The sequence below is a fragment of the Cnephaeus nilssonii genome, assembly GCF_951640355.1.
Source record: "Cnephaeus nilssonii genome assembly, chromosome: 3".
Taxonomy (NCBI): domain Eukaryota; kingdom Metazoa; phylum Chordata; class Mammalia; order Chiroptera; family Vespertilionidae; genus Cnephaeus; species Cnephaeus nilssonii.
In genome coordinates, this window is record NC_137074.1 from 4,868,782 (window position 1) to 4,888,577 (window position 19,796).

The 19,796-nt window shown below is 56.7% G+C and overlaps 1 protein-coding gene across 1 annotated transcript; it reads left to right on the top strand.

The window, feature by feature from the left end:
* The first annotated feature begins 741 nt into the window (after positions 1-741).
* Positions 742-19,435, top strand: ETS2 (ETS proto-oncogene 2, transcription factor). The gene is made up of 10 exons (XM_079766751.1): positions 742-984; positions 5,191-5,262; positions 7,720-7,831; positions 9,187-9,306; positions 9,635-9,835; positions 11,818-11,901; positions 13,102-13,326; positions 14,182-14,442; positions 16,332-16,450; positions 17,321-19,435. Exons 2-10 carry the CDS (start codon positions 5,191-5,193, stop codon positions 17,534-17,536), a joined length of 1,410 nt encoding a protein of 469 aa, XP_079622877.1. The 5' UTR covers positions 742-984; the 3' UTR covers positions 17,537-19,435.
* The last annotated feature ends 361 nt before the right edge of the window (positions 19,436-19,796 follow it).

Consider the following 19,796-nt stretch of genomic DNA (forward strand, 5'->3'; position numbering starts at 1 on the left):
GGAAATGCATACATTTCTAGCCACCGACTCAAGTATTTTCTGCTAAAGATGGGGCCTGGCAGAGTATGGGTGATGGTTTTGACCATGAGTGGGAGTTATTTACCCTCCGGTCCGACTCCCTCCTGTTTGGGTGGGAGCCTCGGTGCCTGGAGAATTACCCTGCGCTTCAGCCCAGAGATGCTCACGGCGGTTACTGTGAGGGCACCGCTCGGCTCTAGGGGGCGCCACGGACACGGAGGCGACCGGGCTCCGTGGCGCAGGGCGGACTCGGCGACCCAGCCCAGGGTCCGCTCATCGTCTCATTTAGAGTCTTTCCGGGATAAGAATGATCAGAAATTAAAAGTCTAGAGGTCCAAGAACGGGGCCCTTCATTAACCAAGTCCTGCGGCCGCTCGGTCCACTGGCCGCAGCGCCCCGTTCCTGCCGAACCGGAGAGGCGAGTTTGATGTCAGATCCTCGGGGCCAGGGCGAGGGGAGGACACCGAGGAGGCTGTCCGCCCCGCTCCCCTCCCGGGCGCACCACCCGGCGCAGCGCAGCAGGGACAGCGCCGGGCGACAGCGGGTGCCGGTGAGGTCCCGCCTGACACCCCGACTCCGTCCCACCCACCCCCGCTCCCCTCCTCTCCCCTCCCTCCTCTCCCCTCGGCCCCGCCCCTCCGCCTCTCCCCTCCCCTCCCCTCCCCTCCGCTCTCTTTGCCCCTCCTCCGCTCCCCCGTCCCTCCTCCTCCCCCGCCTGGATCCTGAAGAGCTGGCCGCGAAGGGGCCGGGCCGGTTACTTCCTCCAGCGGCGGTGCGGGTCGCAGTGCAGCCCAGCCCCGAGCGCCCGCAGCCGCCTGCTCGCCCGCTCGCCCGCCTTCGCCCGGCCTCCCGGCCCGCCCGCCCGCCCGCGCCCCGGCCGCGATCTCCCCGCCGCGCTCTCCCCGCGGAGCCCGGGCCTCGCGGAGCCGCCGCCGCCCGCGCGCCGGCCCTGCCCGAAGCGGCGCGGTAAGAGCGGGGTCCGGGCGGGCGGGCGGGCCGGCGGGTTGGGGGGTCCATGCAGAGCGCCCTCCGGCTCCGGCTCCTCTCCCGGGGGGTTCGGAACCCGGGCTGGGGAGCGGGCAGCGACGGGCCGGGACGCCGGGGTCCAGGCGGGGTGCCGGCGACTCTAGGACCGGGCGCCGCGCGTCTGGGTTCCGTGCCTCTCCGGGCTCGTGTTGCGGGGCCGGGGGGTCGGGGGGCTTTGGGGGCGGCCGAGACGCGGGGCCCCGGACAGGGTGCGGGGTGGGCCCGGTCGTGACGCGCGGAGCTGGAGCGAACTGGGGCCGCGGCCCCCGGGGTGGCCGAGCCGGCTGGGGCGGGAGTGCGCGCCGGCTGGTTTCGCTTGCTTTTGTTTTTAAAGGGAATTGAGGGCCTGTGGGGGCTCCTTCCAGGGCCGCCCGGCGGATCTGACTTCGCGGAGGGGCTGGAGGGACTCCGGAGAGGGGGCCCGAGGGGCCCGGGTTTGCGGGTGACTTACTAGAGCGCGCCGGGCCCGGGCGGATCTGGGGCGCCCGCCTCTGAGACACCTGGAGGCTGCGGCTCCCGGGAAACGCGGAGCCGGGGTCACCTGCGCGGTCACGTCCAGGGCCCGGCCCGCGTGCCCGGCCTGGAGGGCAAGACCCCCTGAGGGCGCCCGGGAGGGAGTGGATGGGCCCCGGGGCCCTGCGGGGCGAGCGCGGAGAGCTTGTGGGCAATGGGGACACGGGTGCGCAGGGCTGTCTTTATTTTCTCGCTGTTAAAGTATTTTTAATGAAGGTATCAGCGAGCGTTTGTGCATTTGAGGGTTGTTGTTTTTTGTTAGCATAAGATACTTTTTATAGTGGCCTGTATTCAGTTTCAAGGTAGCCTCAAACAGTGGACGCGCTCCGCGTTAGAAAGTAAAGCAGGGAGCAGTGCCCTTTGGAGATAAGGGTAATTTACGGTCCTTCCCCGCCAGGAGACGGTGTGTGTTCCGGACAATGGCAGCGCCTGTGCGCCATCTGCCTGCCCGCGCCGCCACCCATCGGGCAGATACATCTCCAAGTTAAGGTTTATTAAAATTCTGAGTAATATCGCAGCACAGTAAATGCGAGCACCGTGGGTCCTGCAGGGAATAGCAGACACTCATTGTTGGGATTAGTCATTCCTCTCACTGAAGTGATAACTTTCAAAGGAAAAAGCGCACCAACCTTCAAAAAGTACATTGGGGATGGGGGGGGGGGGGCGGGGGGAGCTCCCTTCTTTTTCTTTCCAAATTGGCCTAAATACAAACCTGTGGTCTAATCTCACGTGAGTGATCACTTGTTCCAAGAAGGGTACGGTTGCCAGGCAAGTTCTGCTTGTTTTAAAAATTTAACCATCTTCAGCACTTCCATTTCTGCCTCTTTCCTTTTTCCCCCTTTCCTTCCTTCCTCCCTCCCTCCCTTCCTTCCTTCCTTCCTTCCTTCCTTCCTTCCTTCCTTCCTTCCTTCCTCTTTCTCTCTCCTCTCCCTTCTCTCTCTCTCTCTCTCTCTCTCTCTCTCTCTCTCCCCCCCCCCCCCCCCCCCCGCAAGCAGCGATCCAAAGGGCAACACCAAAAGGGCCCACACTTGAAATTGAAATTGATTTATGTGGAGAGGGCTCTTGGCCTGTCTGTCACCTTAAGGAGCCATGTTGAGTAAAAGAAGTGAACTTAAATCTGATTAGTTCTGTCTCTGCCTGAATCCACTTTGATTCTGCGTGGTTCTTACAAAACAAATTAAAAGCTGGACAACAAAAGAATTCTGTTCTGTAACGAGTAATTACGGCTCTTTATGTGGGCGGGGTAGACGGCCTTTTCTCCCGAGTATTTGTACACAAAAACCCCGGCCCGGCTTTCCCATCGCCTTCCGCATCCACTCTCCATTCTCTGCCCGTCTCAGCGAAGGTGGGACCTTCTTCTCCATTTCCCAAGTCACCAAGGCCGTGGAGAAGGAGGCGGCCTGGGTGGGTTAATTGGCAGTTTGGTCTTCGGAGTGAGGCTTGTGTATGTAATCAACAGGTTAACATTCAGACACATGACAGAGAGCTCTGAATTAAGGAGCCTTTCACCTGTAAAGAGGAGCATGCAGGGGCCTGGCCTCATGACATCCATGTGCTGTCGGATCTGTAGGACGTGGTGGGAGGAGGCCCAGGCCTCACCACCCGGGTTATCCCGGCACATGGAGGCGCCCAGGATTTAGGGCCCTCTCCACTGCCATGTGGCCCGCACTGGGTCCCTTAGAAGCCCCCACCGTAGCTGTGTGATCCTGGGCAAGTTCCCGGAGGTCCCTGGGCCGGCCTCTGTCACATCCACCCTCAGGGATGTCAGGCCCGGCCCTGAACGAGGAGGAGTCTGTCCGTGCAGCCACCATCGCGTGAATATTGATTCCTGAGTGCATGTGGGTGACACGGCTCACCAAGTGGAGGTTGAGCAAATGTGGCCGCGTTTGATCCAGGACAGCCCCTCCCCCCACAGCACTGTTATTATTCCCAGTGCTCCTTGCTCCTCTGCCCCCCCCCCCCCCTAATTACTGGCACTCGGGAGGGTTCGAGGGTTTAACAGCCCTCTGCAGGGCCTCTGGCCTCCCCTGAGGCAGGCACTCACCTCCCACGCTGCCATTCCAGCCAGGAGAGGTGTGTGTGCATTTGTGTGTGTGTGTGTGTGTGTGTGTGTGTGTGTGTGTGTGTGTGTGTTGTTGGGAGGTCTGGTTTAGCTATAACATTGATCATAAAGATAAAACAAGAAAGCACAAAAAAACCAATTAGGGGAAAATATGCTATTTGCCACCTCCCGTAAGTGCTATTATCAGTTGCGCAATGTTTTAAGCAATATTTTAATTACTCGAAGGTCTCAGTTGTAACAGGCGGGAACACCCAGTGGAGATGGGGCGGGGCGGGAGGGTGCAATTAGCCAACCCCTAAAGCTGCCTCGTAAGCCTTCAGTTCCGTGGCCCGAAAGCCAGTAGGGTAAAGGTTACTATCAGCTCTGCTAACCCAGCTTATTTGAAAATGAATTTTCATTTTCGTTTCTCGGGGTTTTTTTTTCTCTAGTATCCTGGTGGCATTATCTATGTCCCCTTCTCACTTTCTAATCTATAACCGACCCATTAATTACATTTTAGGGCCCCAATAAGTTCTCGGCCTATCTCAGCAAGGTTCAATTGCAAGTCACACATGTAACTATCAGTGCTGTGATAGTCGCGTTAAATATATAAAATAGGTGAACCGAATTTCAGTATATTTCCATTCGCCGAATATATTCAAGCTGTTCCATACACATGCAGTAAACCTAACATTAATACTGGGATCGTTTACTTTTTCCTGTGAGATCTTTGAAACCTGCATGCGTATTTTACATGCAAAGCGCACCTCCGGCCCTCCCAGCCATGTGCCAGGCGCCCCGGCCGCCACACGTGGCCGGTGGCCGCCGCCCTGGGCAGCGCAGGTCGAGCGTAAGCCCAGATGCTATCGGGGCAAGTGAGGCAGATCTGCGCTTGGAATCTCCTCTGAGGGGCAGCACAGCTGAGCGACTCACAGAGCTAACGTGTTTGGAGCCCTGTATGCAACACGGGAGGACCTGGGACCCGGAGGATCTGGGGGAGGATCCGGGGAGGAGGTGGGAGCGCCAGAGAGGGTTTGGTCTGAAGCCACCGTTCTCCCTTTGATCTCCCTGGGCCAGAGCTTCCTCCAATGAGAGGAAGGGGCCCTCTGGCCCCACCCAGCACGCTTTCCTAGATCTGGATATACCTGGAGCTGCCTGGGGGGTCACCCTGGAGGATGCCCCCTGGCAAGCAGGAGGTAGCCCACGGTCCCCTGGCACCCCTCTGGGTCTCCCCAGCCCCCCACCCTCCAACAGCAGCCCCTCCCGTGGCGGGACACGGGCTGCCTTGGGAGTCTGAGGAGCCAGCGGAGAGCGCCTTTATCTGTGTCCGCATCTCCGAGTAGAATTCAGTGGGATCAGCATTATCATTGAGCGACTGAAATAGCAGAGCCTTTGTGAGAAGGGCCTTTTAAATAAGAATCCCTGGCATTCGGTTCTGAATGATTTTACTGAGCGATGTTTTACGCATTAGTAGAATTTGACTGACTCGGGGGAGTGGGGGGGGGGGGGCGGGTCTGCCGCCCGTGAAGACTCCTTAAAAAAGGGAGCGCTTGCCTCTGACTATTTTCCTCTTCCTCTTTTTTTTTTTTAAGATGAATGATTTTGGAATCAAGAACATGGACCAGGTGGCCCCTGTGTCTAACAGTTACAGAGGGACGCTCAAGGTGAGTGAGCAAGTCTTACTAAAAGTTGGGGGTTTTTTGTTTTTGTTTTTTTAATTTGGAAAGCTCAATCTCTAGAAGAAAAAAACAAAAAACGATGGGTGGGGTCCCAGAAGACCCGTTCTAAGCCCCAGCTTTTAACTTACCGGCTGGGTGACTCTGGACTGTTCGCTGCATCTCCCTGGGCCTCAGTGTTCTGATCTGTGAAATGGGCATCCCGATGTTTGCTCTGCTTGTCCTCCAAGATAGGAGCTGTTTCTTCTGTAGAAGGTGAGGCCCAGGTAGTTGGTTTCTGAGACTCCGGCCCGGTGGATAATAAGCCTGTGGTTCTCGGTGGAACGGAGCTGGAGCTGGTTTCCCGGGACGAGGGGAAGGCTGCTTCCGACGTGGAGGCAGCGCTGCTTCCTGGAGGCCGCCGAGCCCAGGGGACAGCCCGTATCTGTGAACCAAGGAACAGATTAAAGACGAGCGCCGCCTCTGCTGCCCAGCAAGCACGTTTCCTGAGCCCCTGTCTTAGTTCCTCTTGGGACTAAGTTCCCCGTCGGCCTCTCCACCGGAGAGCGTGACCTGGCTGCTGCTCGCTGTGTGTAGTAAACACGTCGCAGGAGCCGTGGTTTTCGATCGGCCGCCTCTGAGCTCAGGGTTTGTGCAGATGCGTGTCTCTGGCAGGTCCCCTGTTCCTCTGCAGGTCACGGGGAGGTTATTTGTCTGTGGAACCCAAAGAGCCAGAAATGGGCTCGGGCCTCCCTTGAGTATGATGGCGGCCATGCCTCCACCTCCGACGGGGCGTTCCTTGTCGGTGTGGCCGGCCGTTTTCAGAGTGGCCGGACGTGGACCAGCTGTGGCGGCACTAAGTGGCAAGGCACAGCCCTAGGAAAGAAACCTCCCCTGTAAATTCAAAGGGTCGGACGGTGTCCCTGCGACCCCCGGGCTCGGAGAAGCGGGCGCCGGAGTGGACGTGTTGAGAGAGGCGGCGTGGATTTGTGTTGTCTTTGCACTTCCTCGTTTTAAAAAAAGAGCTTGCTGTCAGGGAAGCGCAGGCATTTCTTAGTCACCTGGCCAGAGCGAGTGGGGGTTTTCAAAGTCAGTTGGCTAGCCCTAACGCGTTTGGCTCAGTGGATAGAGCGTCGGCCTGCAGACTCGAGGGTCCCAGGTTCGATTCCGGTCAGGGGCATGTGCCTTGGTTGCAGGCACATCCCCAGTGGGGAGTGTGCAGGAGGCAGCTGATCGATGTTTCTCACTCTCTATCCCTCTCCCTTCCTTTCTGTAAAAAAAAATCAATAAAATATATTTTTTTAAAAAATTTTTTTTAAAGTCAGTTGGCTATTTTACGCATTGTCAGTCCAAAGTGATACAGTCGCTTCTTAAACTACTAGATGCGTGTTCCAGCACCTGCCGATGGCTCGCTCCCTCGATGTCTTGGGACACCTGTTGGACTTCACTGCCTTTTGGGGGGACTGGGCTCCATGGAGTGTTTGGAGCCAGCTCCCACCTCTGCCCGCCCACTGGGGTGATGTGTCATCCGTGGTTCTGTATTTCTAAAACGAAAGCACATGAGCCGATTTTATTTGTAAATGAGTTACACATTGCCTTACTGATGACTCAACACATGTGTCATCCCATGACACAGAACACGGGAGCCCCAGCCCCTGCTGGAAAAGTACTCTTTCTTCACATTTTTTCCTTGGCTGGTTGGGCAATGAGGCACCAAGGCCTTATCTGTTACTTATTAACGACTCTGGACATTCAAGGCTCTTTCTTGGCTAAATCTTCGATGAGAGGATCGGAAATCGGCAGTGTGAAGTTTTCTGTGTGTCTCTCCCCTCTCCTTCCCCGCCACGGGAGTGAGTGTGACGTTAAACCGGTTCCCTTTGGGACCTGTCCCCGTCGGGGAGCGTGGGGTGGGGGAGTTCTCTCTAATCCGCTTTACTTTGGAACAGGGACCCTGCAGGAACTTGCCCGTGTTTCACTCTTTTTCTGCGCCTTTGGGATGGTTGAGGAAAAGCACGCGTTTTGGTTAAAGTGTTTCATTGTAAACATTTCAAAATACCGGCCTTGCCGAGGCTCAGTTCCCTCAGACCCGGGCTGACTGCCTGGCTCTCCGATGATGTCACAGAAAGGCAGGTGCTGGGAGCAGGTGGGCTCTGAGGCCCCGCCCAGCACTGTTTTTCTGGGATCCTCGCATTTCTAGGTGTCTTTACTTACTTCATTAACTTAAGTGGATTAGGCCCTTAGAAATACATTCCCGGTCATTCTGCCTCTGGGGGAGGGGGATTAAATGACCTGTTGGCCTCCTGGGCCACCCTAGAAGTCTGGGCACGACTGGTCCGCTCCAGGGGTGGCTTCACAGTGGCCGGTTTAATCCGGGTGTGGGGTCCGACGACCCACGGGCCACGTGGAAAACAGGTAGCTCAGGAAGTAAATATTCTATTTCCCGTTTTCTCTCTGTCCCCTTTGCAGCGCCAGCCGGCCTTCGACACCTTCGACGGGTCCCTGTTTGCCATCTTCCCCTCCCTGAATGAAAAGCAGGCCCTCCAAGAAGTGCCCACGGGCTTGGATTCCATCTCTCACGGTAACCTGCCGCCCGGACTGGCCCGTCGTGCGCGACTGCCCAGAGTGACGCGGGGAAGGGAGGGGACAGTGGACGGAGCCGGGAGTGTGGTGTCTTGAGTCTCTGGCGTGAACAGTCGGACGGAGGCTCTGGACCTGGGGCAGGGCCGTTTTCCCTTCTGCTGCGTGTGATGATTCTGGTGTCTTCCCTGCCAGACGCACCCCAGGGAGAGCAAATGTCCCGCCCTTGGCACACTGCAGGGGACCCCGAGGTTTCCACCAGGGGGTTGTCACCCCCGCGGCTTCCCGGGGCCACTCCAGAGCAGACCAGGCCACAGTCAGATGCATCTCAGCTTTCATTCTGGGTTCACTTAGATCCGTGGTCAGCAAACCGTGGCTCGCGAGCCACATGCGGCTCTTTGGCCCCTTGAGTGTGACTCTTCCACAAAATACCACGGTCTGGGCGAGTCTATTTCGAAGAAGTGGCGTTAGAAGAAGTTTAAGTTTAAAAAATTGGGCTCTCAACAGAAATTTCAATCGTTGTGCTGTTGCTATTGGGCTCTGCTGACTCATGAGTTTGCCGACCGCTGACGTAGATCCTCCCCTGGGGCTTGGGGCCACAGGGGACTCTGGCTGGTCCTCCCCGTCTGCATGGACTGCTGCGCGCCTTCGTGCCGTCGTCCATTCTCTCTAGCGGACGGCACGCCAGCCGGTGCCTCTGCAGTGACTGGGATAGTTATTAGTTAGGAACATTCCAGGCATGACTTTGTCACACGGAGTAGGTGCTAGAAAATACAGCCCAGAAAATTAATTAACGCAGATGCGCTGGCGTCAGCGTGCCGTCACGTGACAGCCACTTATCATTCTTGAAATTGCCGAGGGAATCCAGAGAAGACGGTTTTATTTCTTAATAAAAGTGGAAAGTGTGCCACCGTCACGGGGCGGAGGGCTGTGGGGGCGGGGGAGGGTTGGGAGGGGAGGGACTCTGCCTGGGGCTGAGTTTAATGGAATCGACTTCCAGATTATGTATTTACAAGCCCTTGAGCCTTCGGCCCCAAAAAATCACGCACTTTTCTTCGATTGTCTAAAATATTCAGAGAGACATTTTATCTAGACATAAGCTGCTGTATGAAGTTTTGGGTCATAAGATAAAACTTGAGTTTTATTTTAGTAAGTGAAGTGATGGGATGTATGTTTTTAAATTTCAATCAAAAATAAAAAAGAAGTTTGGGGTGCTAGTTATACTCTTTGAAGGAATTATGTCAAGGTGTGAGATCGAAATGGTTCTTGTCTAAAAACGACGACGTCTCCCCTAAATGCTCCTCCGCGGCCGCCAGCTTGAAATCCTAACGTCCGCCCGCCCGGGTTTCTTCCCAGACTCGGCCAGCTGCGAGCTGCCCCTGCTGACCCCCTGCAGCAAGGCGGTGATGAGCCAGGCCTTGAAAGCGACCTTCAGTGGCTTCAAGAAGGAGCAGCGCCGGCTGGGCATCCCCAAGAGTAAGTGCCTCCGTCGAGCTGCCGAGCGGGGTCTGCGCCGCGCTGGACGGGCGAGCCTGGCTGCCCTGGCACGAGATGGTTGTATCTTAAGCCCGTGTGTGAGGCGGCTCCCAAAGAGTGGCAGAGACGGGGGGAAACTGAGCCAGCTTTTATTTCAACCCCATCAGCTGGACACAGTTGCCCGTGTCTTAGAGTTCACCTGGGGGGTCTCGCTCAGGCTGCTGGTCTTTGGTGCCCGTGTGGAAGTGGTGGGAAAATCAGGAGCGATTTCTCTGGTCTCACTGCCTCCTTCCATTTCCCCCTGTGCGCTCCGTCTTCCTCCCCGCAGACCCCTGGCTGTGGACGGAGCAGCAGGTGTGCCAGTGGCTGCTCTGGGCCACCAACGAGTTCAGCCTGGTGAACGTGAACCTGCAGAGGTTCGGCATGAACGGCCAGATGCTGTGCAACCTGGGCAAGGAGCGTTTCCTGGAGCTGGCGCCCGACTTCGTGGGCGACATTCTCTGGGAGCATCTGGAGCAGATGATCAAAGGTGCCCGCGTGGGAGGGGTGGGCGCACAACCGAGGGTCAGAGTTTCTAATGGGGTCGGTCGCCTGGAAATGCCACCAGAGTGACTCACATGCAGTGATTATAGATTGGAATCCTCCTAAGTGTGTGTGTGTGTGTGTGTGTGTGTGTGTGTGTGTGTGTGGCATCGAGCCATAGCCTCAGTCATTGACCTGTTCGCTGTCGCTGGGCGGCATTGGTGAGGGCGGACGCGTGGTCGCAGACAGAGAGCCACAGACTTCCCCCGTGGCGTGGCTCCCCTGACAGAACCGAACCGAGCAGCTCAGCCCCCACGTCAGGGAGCCTTTATTCAGACAAACCCCGTGGCGTGTACCGTGGATTTCCCTGCGTCCACATGGGTTCCAACAAAGAAGTTCTTTGGTTTTATTATTTTTAAACAAATGTGGGCGTGATTGATACATATCTCCACGCTGGTTTGTTCTACAAAAACTGGCCACTCCGCTGAAACTGGTTTGGCTCAGTGGATAGAGCGTCGGCCTGCGGACGGAAGGGTCCCAGGTTCGATTCCGGTCAAGGGCATGTACCTTGGTTGCGGGCACATCCCCGGTAGGGGGTGTGCAGGAGGCAGCTGATCGATGTTTCTCTCTCATCGATGTTTCTAGCTCTCTATCTCTCTCCCTTCCTCTCGGTAAGAAATCAATAAAAAATATATTTAAAAAAATAAAAATTGGCCACTCAGCCAAGCACTGTCATCCTATAGAGAGAAAGTCTTGATTCAGACCTTGAGACCACTGATAAACATACACGGAGTAAAAAAAAAGAAAGGCATCGTAGTAAGGGCTCCCTTCAGCGAAAACTTGAAGAAAACCAGCCCCTTTGCAGAGTTCAGGGAGCTAGTCCCGGTTTAAAGGAGCGCCGAGTTTCGGCATCTGTCAGAGACCCGGCACCGCACAGAGACCGTGGGCGTCCCCCGCCAGCCCTTGCTGGCGTGGCCCCGAGGCCAGGGTGACTGACCGAAAGACCCCGACATGCCCCTGACCTCGGACAGGACTGGCCTGGAGAGGGTCTGGGAAGGGTCTGTCGGTTGGCAAGTTGGGCCTGTTGCGCCACTGCCCGGTGTGAGGCTGTGGGTCTGGGTTTATGGGTGTGTGGGTGTGTGTGGTTACGTGTGTTTGCAGGGAGTAGGCATACAGAACCGCAAAGCTTTTCCCTTTCCAAGGTCACGGGCACCTGTGTCCCGGCGTGGCCCTCTCTGGGCAGCTGCTCGCCGCACCCTGGGGACCTTTCAGGGTCTCAGACAACGGCCGTAGCCTCTCGGAGGCAGGAACGGAGCCTGCCCTGCTCACCCCCTCCATCCCCAGCCTCTGGTGCCGGTGGTATCTCGCTGACATGTCCCTGCTCACTTGACACACCATCTAGGTCTTTCCGATTGGGCGGTGGGAAATTTAACTTTGCCCATGGCGGCGTTCATGTTGGAAACTCACTCATTAAAAAGTGTGTCGCCGCCTCAAGTTTTGTAAAAGACGTAATGTCTTGGGACCCGTCAGATTAAATGTGAACCACTCAATGCGTTGACTTATCCTGAAATAACCATATAGCGGTAATTTAGAAAGCCACTTTTTTTTTCTTGTGTTGTTTTGGGTGGGGGTTTTTTTTGGTTTTTAATCTTCACCTGAGGATATTTTTTCCATTGATTTTTAAAGAGAGTGGAAGGGAGGGAGAGAGAGAGGAAGAGAGAGAGAGAGAGAGAGAGAGAGAGAGAGAGAGAGAGAGAGAAAGAAACATGGATGTGTGAGAGACACATTGATTGGTTGCCTCTCAAATATGCCCCGACCGGGGCTGGGGATTGAACCTACAACCCACGCATGTGCCCTTGACCGGGAATTGAACCCACAACCCTCTGTGCCCTGGCTGATACTCTAACCACTGAACAACAGTGGCTAGGGCTGCTTGTGTGGTTTTAACCTCGCTTTGCAATCTTACCTCTCCTGCGTCTGTTTTTTCAGAGAACCAAGAAAAGGCAGAAGATCAGTATGAAGAAAATTCTTACCTCAACTCAGTTCCTCATTGGATTAACAGCAATTCATTAGGTCAGTCTGGATTCTGCCCTTACCGTCCTGGTGTGAAGTCCTCCTGGTAGTTGATGGACAGTCCGAACCATCTAGACCTGCACGAGCCCATATGGTGGCCACGTGGCTCTCGAGCCGCTGGGCGCTCGAAATGGGGCTGGCCCACACAAAGATGTGCGATAAGAGTGTAACGCCCACCAGATCTGTGAGCCTTAGTAAGACACAAATAAAATATCTCCTTCCTACTTTCATTTTTTTTTAATATATTTTATTGATTTTTTAAAGAGAGGAAGGGAGAGGGATAGAGAGCTAGAAACATTGATGAGAGAGAAACATCGATCAGCTGCCTCCTGCACACCCTCTACTGGGGATGTGCCCACAACCAAGGTACGTGCCCTTGACCGGAATCGAACCTGGGACCCTTCAGTCTGCAGGCCGACGCTCTATCCACTGAGCCAAACCCGTCAGGGCTCCTTCCTACTTTTAAAGATATTGATTACCTGTTGAACTGATCATGGATATCCTTAGGCTCAAGTAAAATTTTTCAAGTTCTCGTGTTTTTTGGGGTGGTTTTTTTTTGTGTGTGTGTGTGTGTGTTTTACTTTTTTAACGTGGCTACCAGAAAATGTAACATTGCCTAGTGGCCACCTGGTCCAGGCCAGGCACAGAGCGGGGGGCAGAATGCAGGGAGCAGGGTTCTGGGGTCCCATCTAGTATAAGAGAGGAGAGGTGCCTGGGCCGGTACAGGAAGTGTGTGGGAAGTGCTACCAAATTTGCTCTGAACTTCGGAGTTGCGAGAGGAGTCGGGGCATTCAGGTGCTCCGTCTGGTCGCTGGCACGGTGAGTGCAGGTTACAGCCCAGGACAGACAGGACTGGAGACGCCCCTCAGGGGTCACATAGCGGGGGCATGTCACTCAGTCCGAGCCTTAGTGTCCTTGGAGGTCGAAAGCCAGTGACCCTTGTCCTCTTGCGGGTCACAGAAAGCTCTTGTTGGACGAGAGCCACCGAAACATTAACGCCGAGGCTGGCACCCAGGGTGCAGAGGCCGCGGGCATTTCGGAAAGGGGCCAATAAGCCTGCCCATCAAAGCCATGTCCACGGAGGGTTTGCAGAGGCCGGGCCCGCAGAACTGCTCGTGTGCGGAGGGGAGGGGGGGTGGAGGGTCTCTGATGACCACAGACGGTCGCCTAACAGCTCCGCCGTCGATGGTTCTGTTCCAGGCTTTGGCGTGGAGCCGGCGCCGTATGGGATGCAGACGCAGAGCTACCCCAAAGGCGGTCTTCTGGACAGCATGTGCCCGCCCGCCGCGGTGCCCGGCGCCCTCAGTTCCGAGCAGGAATTTCCGATGTTCCCCAAGGCCCAGCTCAGCACGGTCGGCGTCGGCTACTGCTCCGTCGGGCAGGACTTCGCCGGCAGCACCTTGAACCTGATGGCCAGCGGTCCTGGTAAGGAGCTCCCGCGTGTCCCTTGGAGCAGGCTGTGGTCGGACGGCGGGAGCCGGGGTCAGACGGCGACCCCAGCTGCTGCACTGGTGTCCTGGCCTCCTTAGGCCATTCTCGCCGACCATCCCCCCAGCAAGCACACTCCTGGCCTTCTTCGGGCTGTGGTCCGGGCCCCGAGGGTGTTGCACCAACAACACACAGTCCTGCTGTTGGGAGTAGATTCCTCCACCCAGTGGGCTATTTTGGGAGACCGTGTAGGAAGGTGACAGATTTAATTTTACAGAGATGTGTACACACAGTGCACAGATCTCAGGCTGTACAACTGGTTGCATTTTTACGTGTGTACACCTGTGTAACGGCCACCCCGGTGGAGCTAGGTTTCCAGCATCCCAGGAGGCTCTCAGACCCTTTCCCAATCGTCAGTAGCATCCCCACCCCAAGAGGAAACCATTGGTGGTCCTCTTAGCATTCTAGTTTTCCCTGTTCTTGACCTTGGTAGAAGTAGAGCCACACGTTTTTGGTTTGTGTGTGTGTGTGTGTGTGTGTGTGTGTGTGTGTCTTTTCCTCATCATCGTGTCTGAGATCCATCCATGTTGTTGGACGTAGCCCTCCTTGGTCCTTTTTCGCCGCTGTATAGTACTCCGCCCTGTGCGGCTACACGTGGTTTATGGATCCTGTTGTGGAAGGAGGTGTGTTTGTGTGGCATGCGTACCAGGAACCAGCCCTCCTTTGAAGAGCATCCTGAAGTCTGGCCGGTTATATGCCGCAGGGGACACATGGAAGGCGGGTGGTTGGCAGTTGGGGCCCACATGCCCTCGTCCGGAGGAGTCAGAGTGTGTGCCTGCTTCTCTCTGCCAGGGAAGCCCGGCGGCCGCGACTCCCCCGAGCAGGGCGGGGACAGCTTCGAGAGCTCGGACTCCCTGCTGCAGTCCTGGAGCAGCCAGTCGTCGCTGCTGGAGCAGCGGGTGCCCTCCTTCGAGAGCTGCGAGGACGATGGCAGCCAGGCCCTGGGCCTCAGCAAGCCCACCATGTCCTTCAAGGACTACATCCAGGAGAGGAGCGACCCGGCCGAGCAGGGCAAACCGGTCATTCCTGCGGCCGTGCTGGCCGGCTTCACGGGTGAGTGTGCGGCTCCGGGTGTCCGTCCCCTCCCTGTGCCCTGCCCGGCTCAGCCGTGTTTGTTTATCAAGGGTGGTTCTGGTCGGAGCACATTGTATCTGCACCCCGCATTGGACCCGGGGGGTGTGATCCTGCATCCAGACACCTGGTCGCTGAGCCACGTCTTAGCTGTGTCTCTGAGTTCTACAATGGCCAGCTGCTCGGTGGTGAGGAGGGAAGGGCACGCAGCTCCCTCGGCCTTCCCAGGGAGGCGGGCAGGAGGAGGAGGAGGAGGAGGAGGAGGAGGCGGCGGAGGAGGAGCAGGGCACTGAGGCCAAGGAGGCTTCAGCTCTGACTCACCCACTCCAGGAATTTCAAAGAATGTAAACTGGCTCGGGGAGGGCAGCCAGCCGGCCTCAAATAACACAGGCCTGTTTACCTTTTCCTGCTCCTAAAACCCCTCTTATTTTTAAGGTTTGGGCAAGAGCTATTCTAGGCAGGGGACAAATATTAAGGCTTTTTTTGGAACTAGATTATTTCCAGCATTTTAGCAAAAATACCGAGATTTTTTATTTTTTATTTTTAAATTGCTTCATGTGTCCTTAAATGAGCTTTTCCCCCTGTACTTTGACTATATATATAGAGCCCCCGGGGATTTAAAAAATACCTACTTACAAGCCCTGATGGGTTAAAATAGGACTGGGTGGCATCCACAGCATCTTGCTGTCCTCTGAAACACAGCCAGCCACGGAGACGTGTGGGAGGGCACGCAGGGGGCGGGAGAAGCCGTGGTGCTCACACTGGGGTCGGGGCCCGATGAAACAATACCCGGGGTCAGGCCCGGTGTGGGCGTGTTCCATTTTCGTGTTCCTCACCTGCGCCGTGGGGTGCGCGAGGCGTGTTGTCGGGAGTCGCCAGGCCGGCCCAGCGTGGGCGGGTATTGACCCATTTTACAGATGGGGCAACGCGCTCAGTGACACAGCTCCCTGGGCACACAGGCAGCCGGTTCCGCGGGTTCCAGCCCGCCTGTCCTTGGTGCCCGCAGCCACGCCTTGCCGCCGATGGCCTTTGCGTCCTGGGGGACAGCTCTCGGCAGGGCCCCTGGCCTCTGAGCACGTCTTTAGACGGTGCGGCCCTGCCGCTTGTCCACACGGTGGTGGATCCAAATACTGGCCGAGAAAGGGCGCTTGGCAGAGCGTGGGCAGCGGCCCGCGGAGGCGGCGAGGCCGTGGAGGCCGCGCCCACTGCTCGAGTGGCTCTTGAGGAAACTGAGTCTTGGTTTAAGCAGTTGAGCCACCGTCACGTGGCCAGAAAGCCACAGCACAGGATTCCACAAACACCCTGTGGTCCTGTGGGTAACTGCCCCCCGCCACCCGCCCAGCCCAGCGTCTATAGAAACAAGCACTGAACGTGACTCCGGGGGGAACAGGGTCTGGAATTTTGATGCCAAACGTCAGTGGCCTTGAATTTTTTCCCAGAAAGACCAAGCCCAGGCCCCCGGGGCCAGTGGCCTCCTTTCCTGGAGGAGGGATTCTGTTTGGGGCCCAGCCTCGTCCCACCAGCATTCGGGACGGTCCACCCCCTGGAGTGGCTCCTTCACGTCGGCACCAGGATCCGGCTCACGTTCCGCAGCCTGCCTGTGTCATCGGGACGGCCGGAGCCTTGCTGTATTTTAAATCTGTACAAACCGACAGCTGGCCTGGCCAGTGTGGCTCAGGGGTTGAACATCGACCCATGAACCAAGAGGTCACCCGTTTAATTCCCGGTCAGGGCACATGCCCGGGTTTGGGGCTCCATCCCCAGGAGGGGGGCGTGTAGGAGACAGCCGGTCCATGTTTCTCTCTCATCAGTGTCTCTGCCTCTCGTTCCCTCTAAAAATCAATAAAAACCTGTGACCGCCCTCTCCCCAGGAAGCGGACCGATCCAGCTGTGGCAGTTTCTCCTGGAATTGCTCTCGGATAAATCCTGCCAGTCGTTCATCAGCTGGACCGGCGACGGATGGGAGTTTAAGCTCTCTGACCCCGACGAGGTATGGCCAGAGCCCGGGGGATCAGTCTTGGGCTCCCAACCCCGCCGTCCCCCCTTTGGGGTCACAAACGCAGTTCCCTGGGCACAGGAAAGGGTCCCGAACGAAGGCGCGCTCTCCTGGTGGGCGCGACCCATGAGTGTGTCCTGGCTCCGCTGACCGTCCTGCTCTGTCATTGAATATAGAGGCGCAAGCAGTAAACTGAGGCTCTCTCCTGGCCATGTGACAATGCCTTGGGAAAGTTGCTTGTTCCTGCTGGAGGGAGGGAGCCTCCTACCCCCACGTGTGCACCCTGGCTGGGCTCCCGTGCCCCTCAGCTGAGCTGGGCAGAGCCGCCCCAGTCGTGTCAGGAGGAGAGAGCCGAGGGCAGGTCCAGCCCCTGCCCGTCGGGGGGACAGCATTAGGGAAGCCCTGGGTCTGACTGGTAGCCCTGTCACCTCCCCACCCCCTGGGAGGCAGGAGCATTGAGATCACTGATGTCACCAGCTCAGAACCCCACTCAGCATCTGCTGGTGGGGATAAGGACCTAAGAACAGGGGGGGCTGGCAGGGGGGTGAACACAGCTTGTCCCTTGCCTCAGGACCCCCAGTGCGGAATCCTTGGTTTCGGGGAGGTTGTGCTGAGTGAGAGGCTGCAGGAGCCCTGTGCCAGGCGGCACTGTGGGTGGGGGCGCCACACTCCCCTCCGCCCCTTCCTTCGTCCTCGGAGAGCCGGCCAAGGGGCACACCCTGGTACACGTCCTCAGGCAGACGGGACCTTTGGGGTCCTTTAGTGGGCAAGTCCCCCGGTGAGCACGCGTCAGCAGCATCTCATCGTCGGGCAATTGCCGATGGGATGGAATTGAGCTCTCCCCCACCCGTGTCTCCCCCGCAGGTGGCCCGCCGCTGGGGCAAGAGGAAAAACAAGCCCAAGATGAACTACGAGAAGCTGAGCCGGGGCTTGCGCTATTACTACGACAAGAACATCATCCACAAGACGTCGGGGAAGCGCTACGTGTACCGCTTCGTGTGCGACCTGCAGAACCTGCTGGGGTTCACGCCCGAGGAGCTGCACGCCATCCTGGGCGTCCAGCCGGACACGGAGGACTGAGCCCGGGGCCCGCCAGCGGGGCCATCCTGACCGACTGCCCCGGCCCTGCAGGCCGCTCCCACACTCCGGGGACGCCGCCCAGAAGCAGTGGCCTTTTCCACCCCAACCTGCACCTCTCCGCCCGGAGCAGCGCGGCGGGAGCATGCTATTTGGGCTGCAGCCGCGTGGATGCGGCCGAGGGGGCGCGCCGAGGGGCCGCGTGAGGCTGTGGACATCCTCCGAGGAGGGAGCGTGCGGGCGCACATGTTTCCATTTTCTTCGGCCGTTTGCCACCAGGAACCACGGACGCGGACGCGGCCTCTCTGTGTCGGAGGGCGGGAGGGGCAAGGAACGATCGTGCCATTTCAGACGTTGGTTTGTATATATGATTGTAATCTTATCCCTGTTACCAAAACCTTCTAACAGTTCTATTTAACAGAAGTTGTATATTGTAATTTAAAATAATTCTATGACTGTGTGAAATAAGAATGCAACGCGTATTCCATTTTTCAAGAGCACCTACAGCATTTTGCAAACCGTGGGCCTGCCCCGGGCAGGCGAAGAGGATTTGTAAAATGTGTATTATTTGCATTTACTGTGCCTACAGGCGAAGGTCTAAGGGTTCGTCCCTCGTTTTTTTGTGTGTGTGTGTGTTTTTTGCTTTGCCTGGGGTGTTCTCTGGCAAGGACTTTGTTCATTTGGGAATTTTTATAAGAAACTTAATGTTATTATCGGGGGCGCCTCTGGCCTCTCCTTTGGATTGTCATGTAAAACCTATAAAGCAGTATTTTTCTTGACGGATGGCATATGTTTCCCATGCCGACGCATGCCTTTGAAACCCGTTGATACACAAAACTTATTTCCTCGTTCGTCTGTGTTTCTCCTGCAGCTCACCCTCCCGACCAGCCGTTCCACCCGCGCCCCCCTCCCAAGCCCCACGTGACTCTGATTCAAATAAGAATACTATTTTTGGAAATATATGCAACTCCTTTTCTGAGATCAGGAGGGATTTATGTAGCAGCTATTTTTACTGTACAAGTATTTCACTGGAAAAAAATGTCATTTGTAACAAGAAAGCTTTATTTTTTATCTCGGCTCCACGTCAACATGCTGTAGGGAGCGGAAGGTGGGGGCGGGGATCCTTTAGGGAACCTCGGACGTGAATGGGGCGAGCGCGTGGGTCCCATCCTTGTTCACCGCGAGTCTCGGGCTGTCTGTGTAGATGCCACGCCGCTCCTCTGCTCAGCAGCCACGGCGGCCTCGTTTTGTTTTATTCTTACATTTTGGATGCAGAACGCCCAGAGGCCCGGGGCCTGAGCAAGGCGGGAGAGAAAGCGTGGGGCTGGGTCATGCAAAGAATACGTTTTGATGGAGATGGCGACTTTTCCGCCGTTTCTCAGGAGCACCTGGGTAGCGCGTATTCCTGGCCTTCGTACCTGACCCAGCCCGGTGGGTGGCAGAGCCGGACAGGTGTCCCTAGCAGTGTGAGAGGGACCCGTCCCTGTGGTGAGACCACGCCCTCGGCTAGAAGGACGCGCCTGGAAGGACAGCGCCGCCTCCAGACCCGCACAAGACAGGCTCCAGCATCTCTAAACACAGGATGTTTCCCAGGCGGGGCCTGTTTATCGCTCGGACGTCTGTTTACAACATCGACAGACATGTGATGGGGGACACGTTGCTGCCAAAGCAAACGTTCGCCATCGGCTCGTTTTATATGGGGTCGGGCCACGTGAAACCAATGCTGGACGGTTGTTGTTTTTATCGACCCCGTGGGCAGTTTCGTGCCGTCCAACCTAATAGTGATGGGAACTGAAGTCCCTTCGAGACCTCCGGCATGGCAACGAACAGAGCATAAGTAGAGAGATTTTGTAATTTGGCCGTTTTCTTTCTCAAATAAAGTATTTTGTTTATATAAACGCCTCCGCGTTAAGAGTCGTCCTTCCTCGTCCCCACGCCAGCGGGGAGGGCAGGGGGAGGGGCTCGCTCAGCCCCTGCTCACTCAGCAGCCCTCCGGCCTGAGCCACGGCTCCCTTTAAGGGATTTTACACGCGGCCACCTACTAAGTCGTGACCGAGCTGGACCCAGCTGGGAGCCCTCCCTGCAGACATTCCCGAAAAGTGTTCCTTAAAGTGAAAAGTTCATTTAAGAAGCACCTAGAATAGGAAGATTCCGGTTCCATCTTGGCGGGGGGGGGGGTTGGCAGGCACACGGAAGGGATCTGGGGATGTTTACATTTAAGAACGTTAGGCTTTGAGGTTCAAGGGCTTTTGTGATGGCGGTG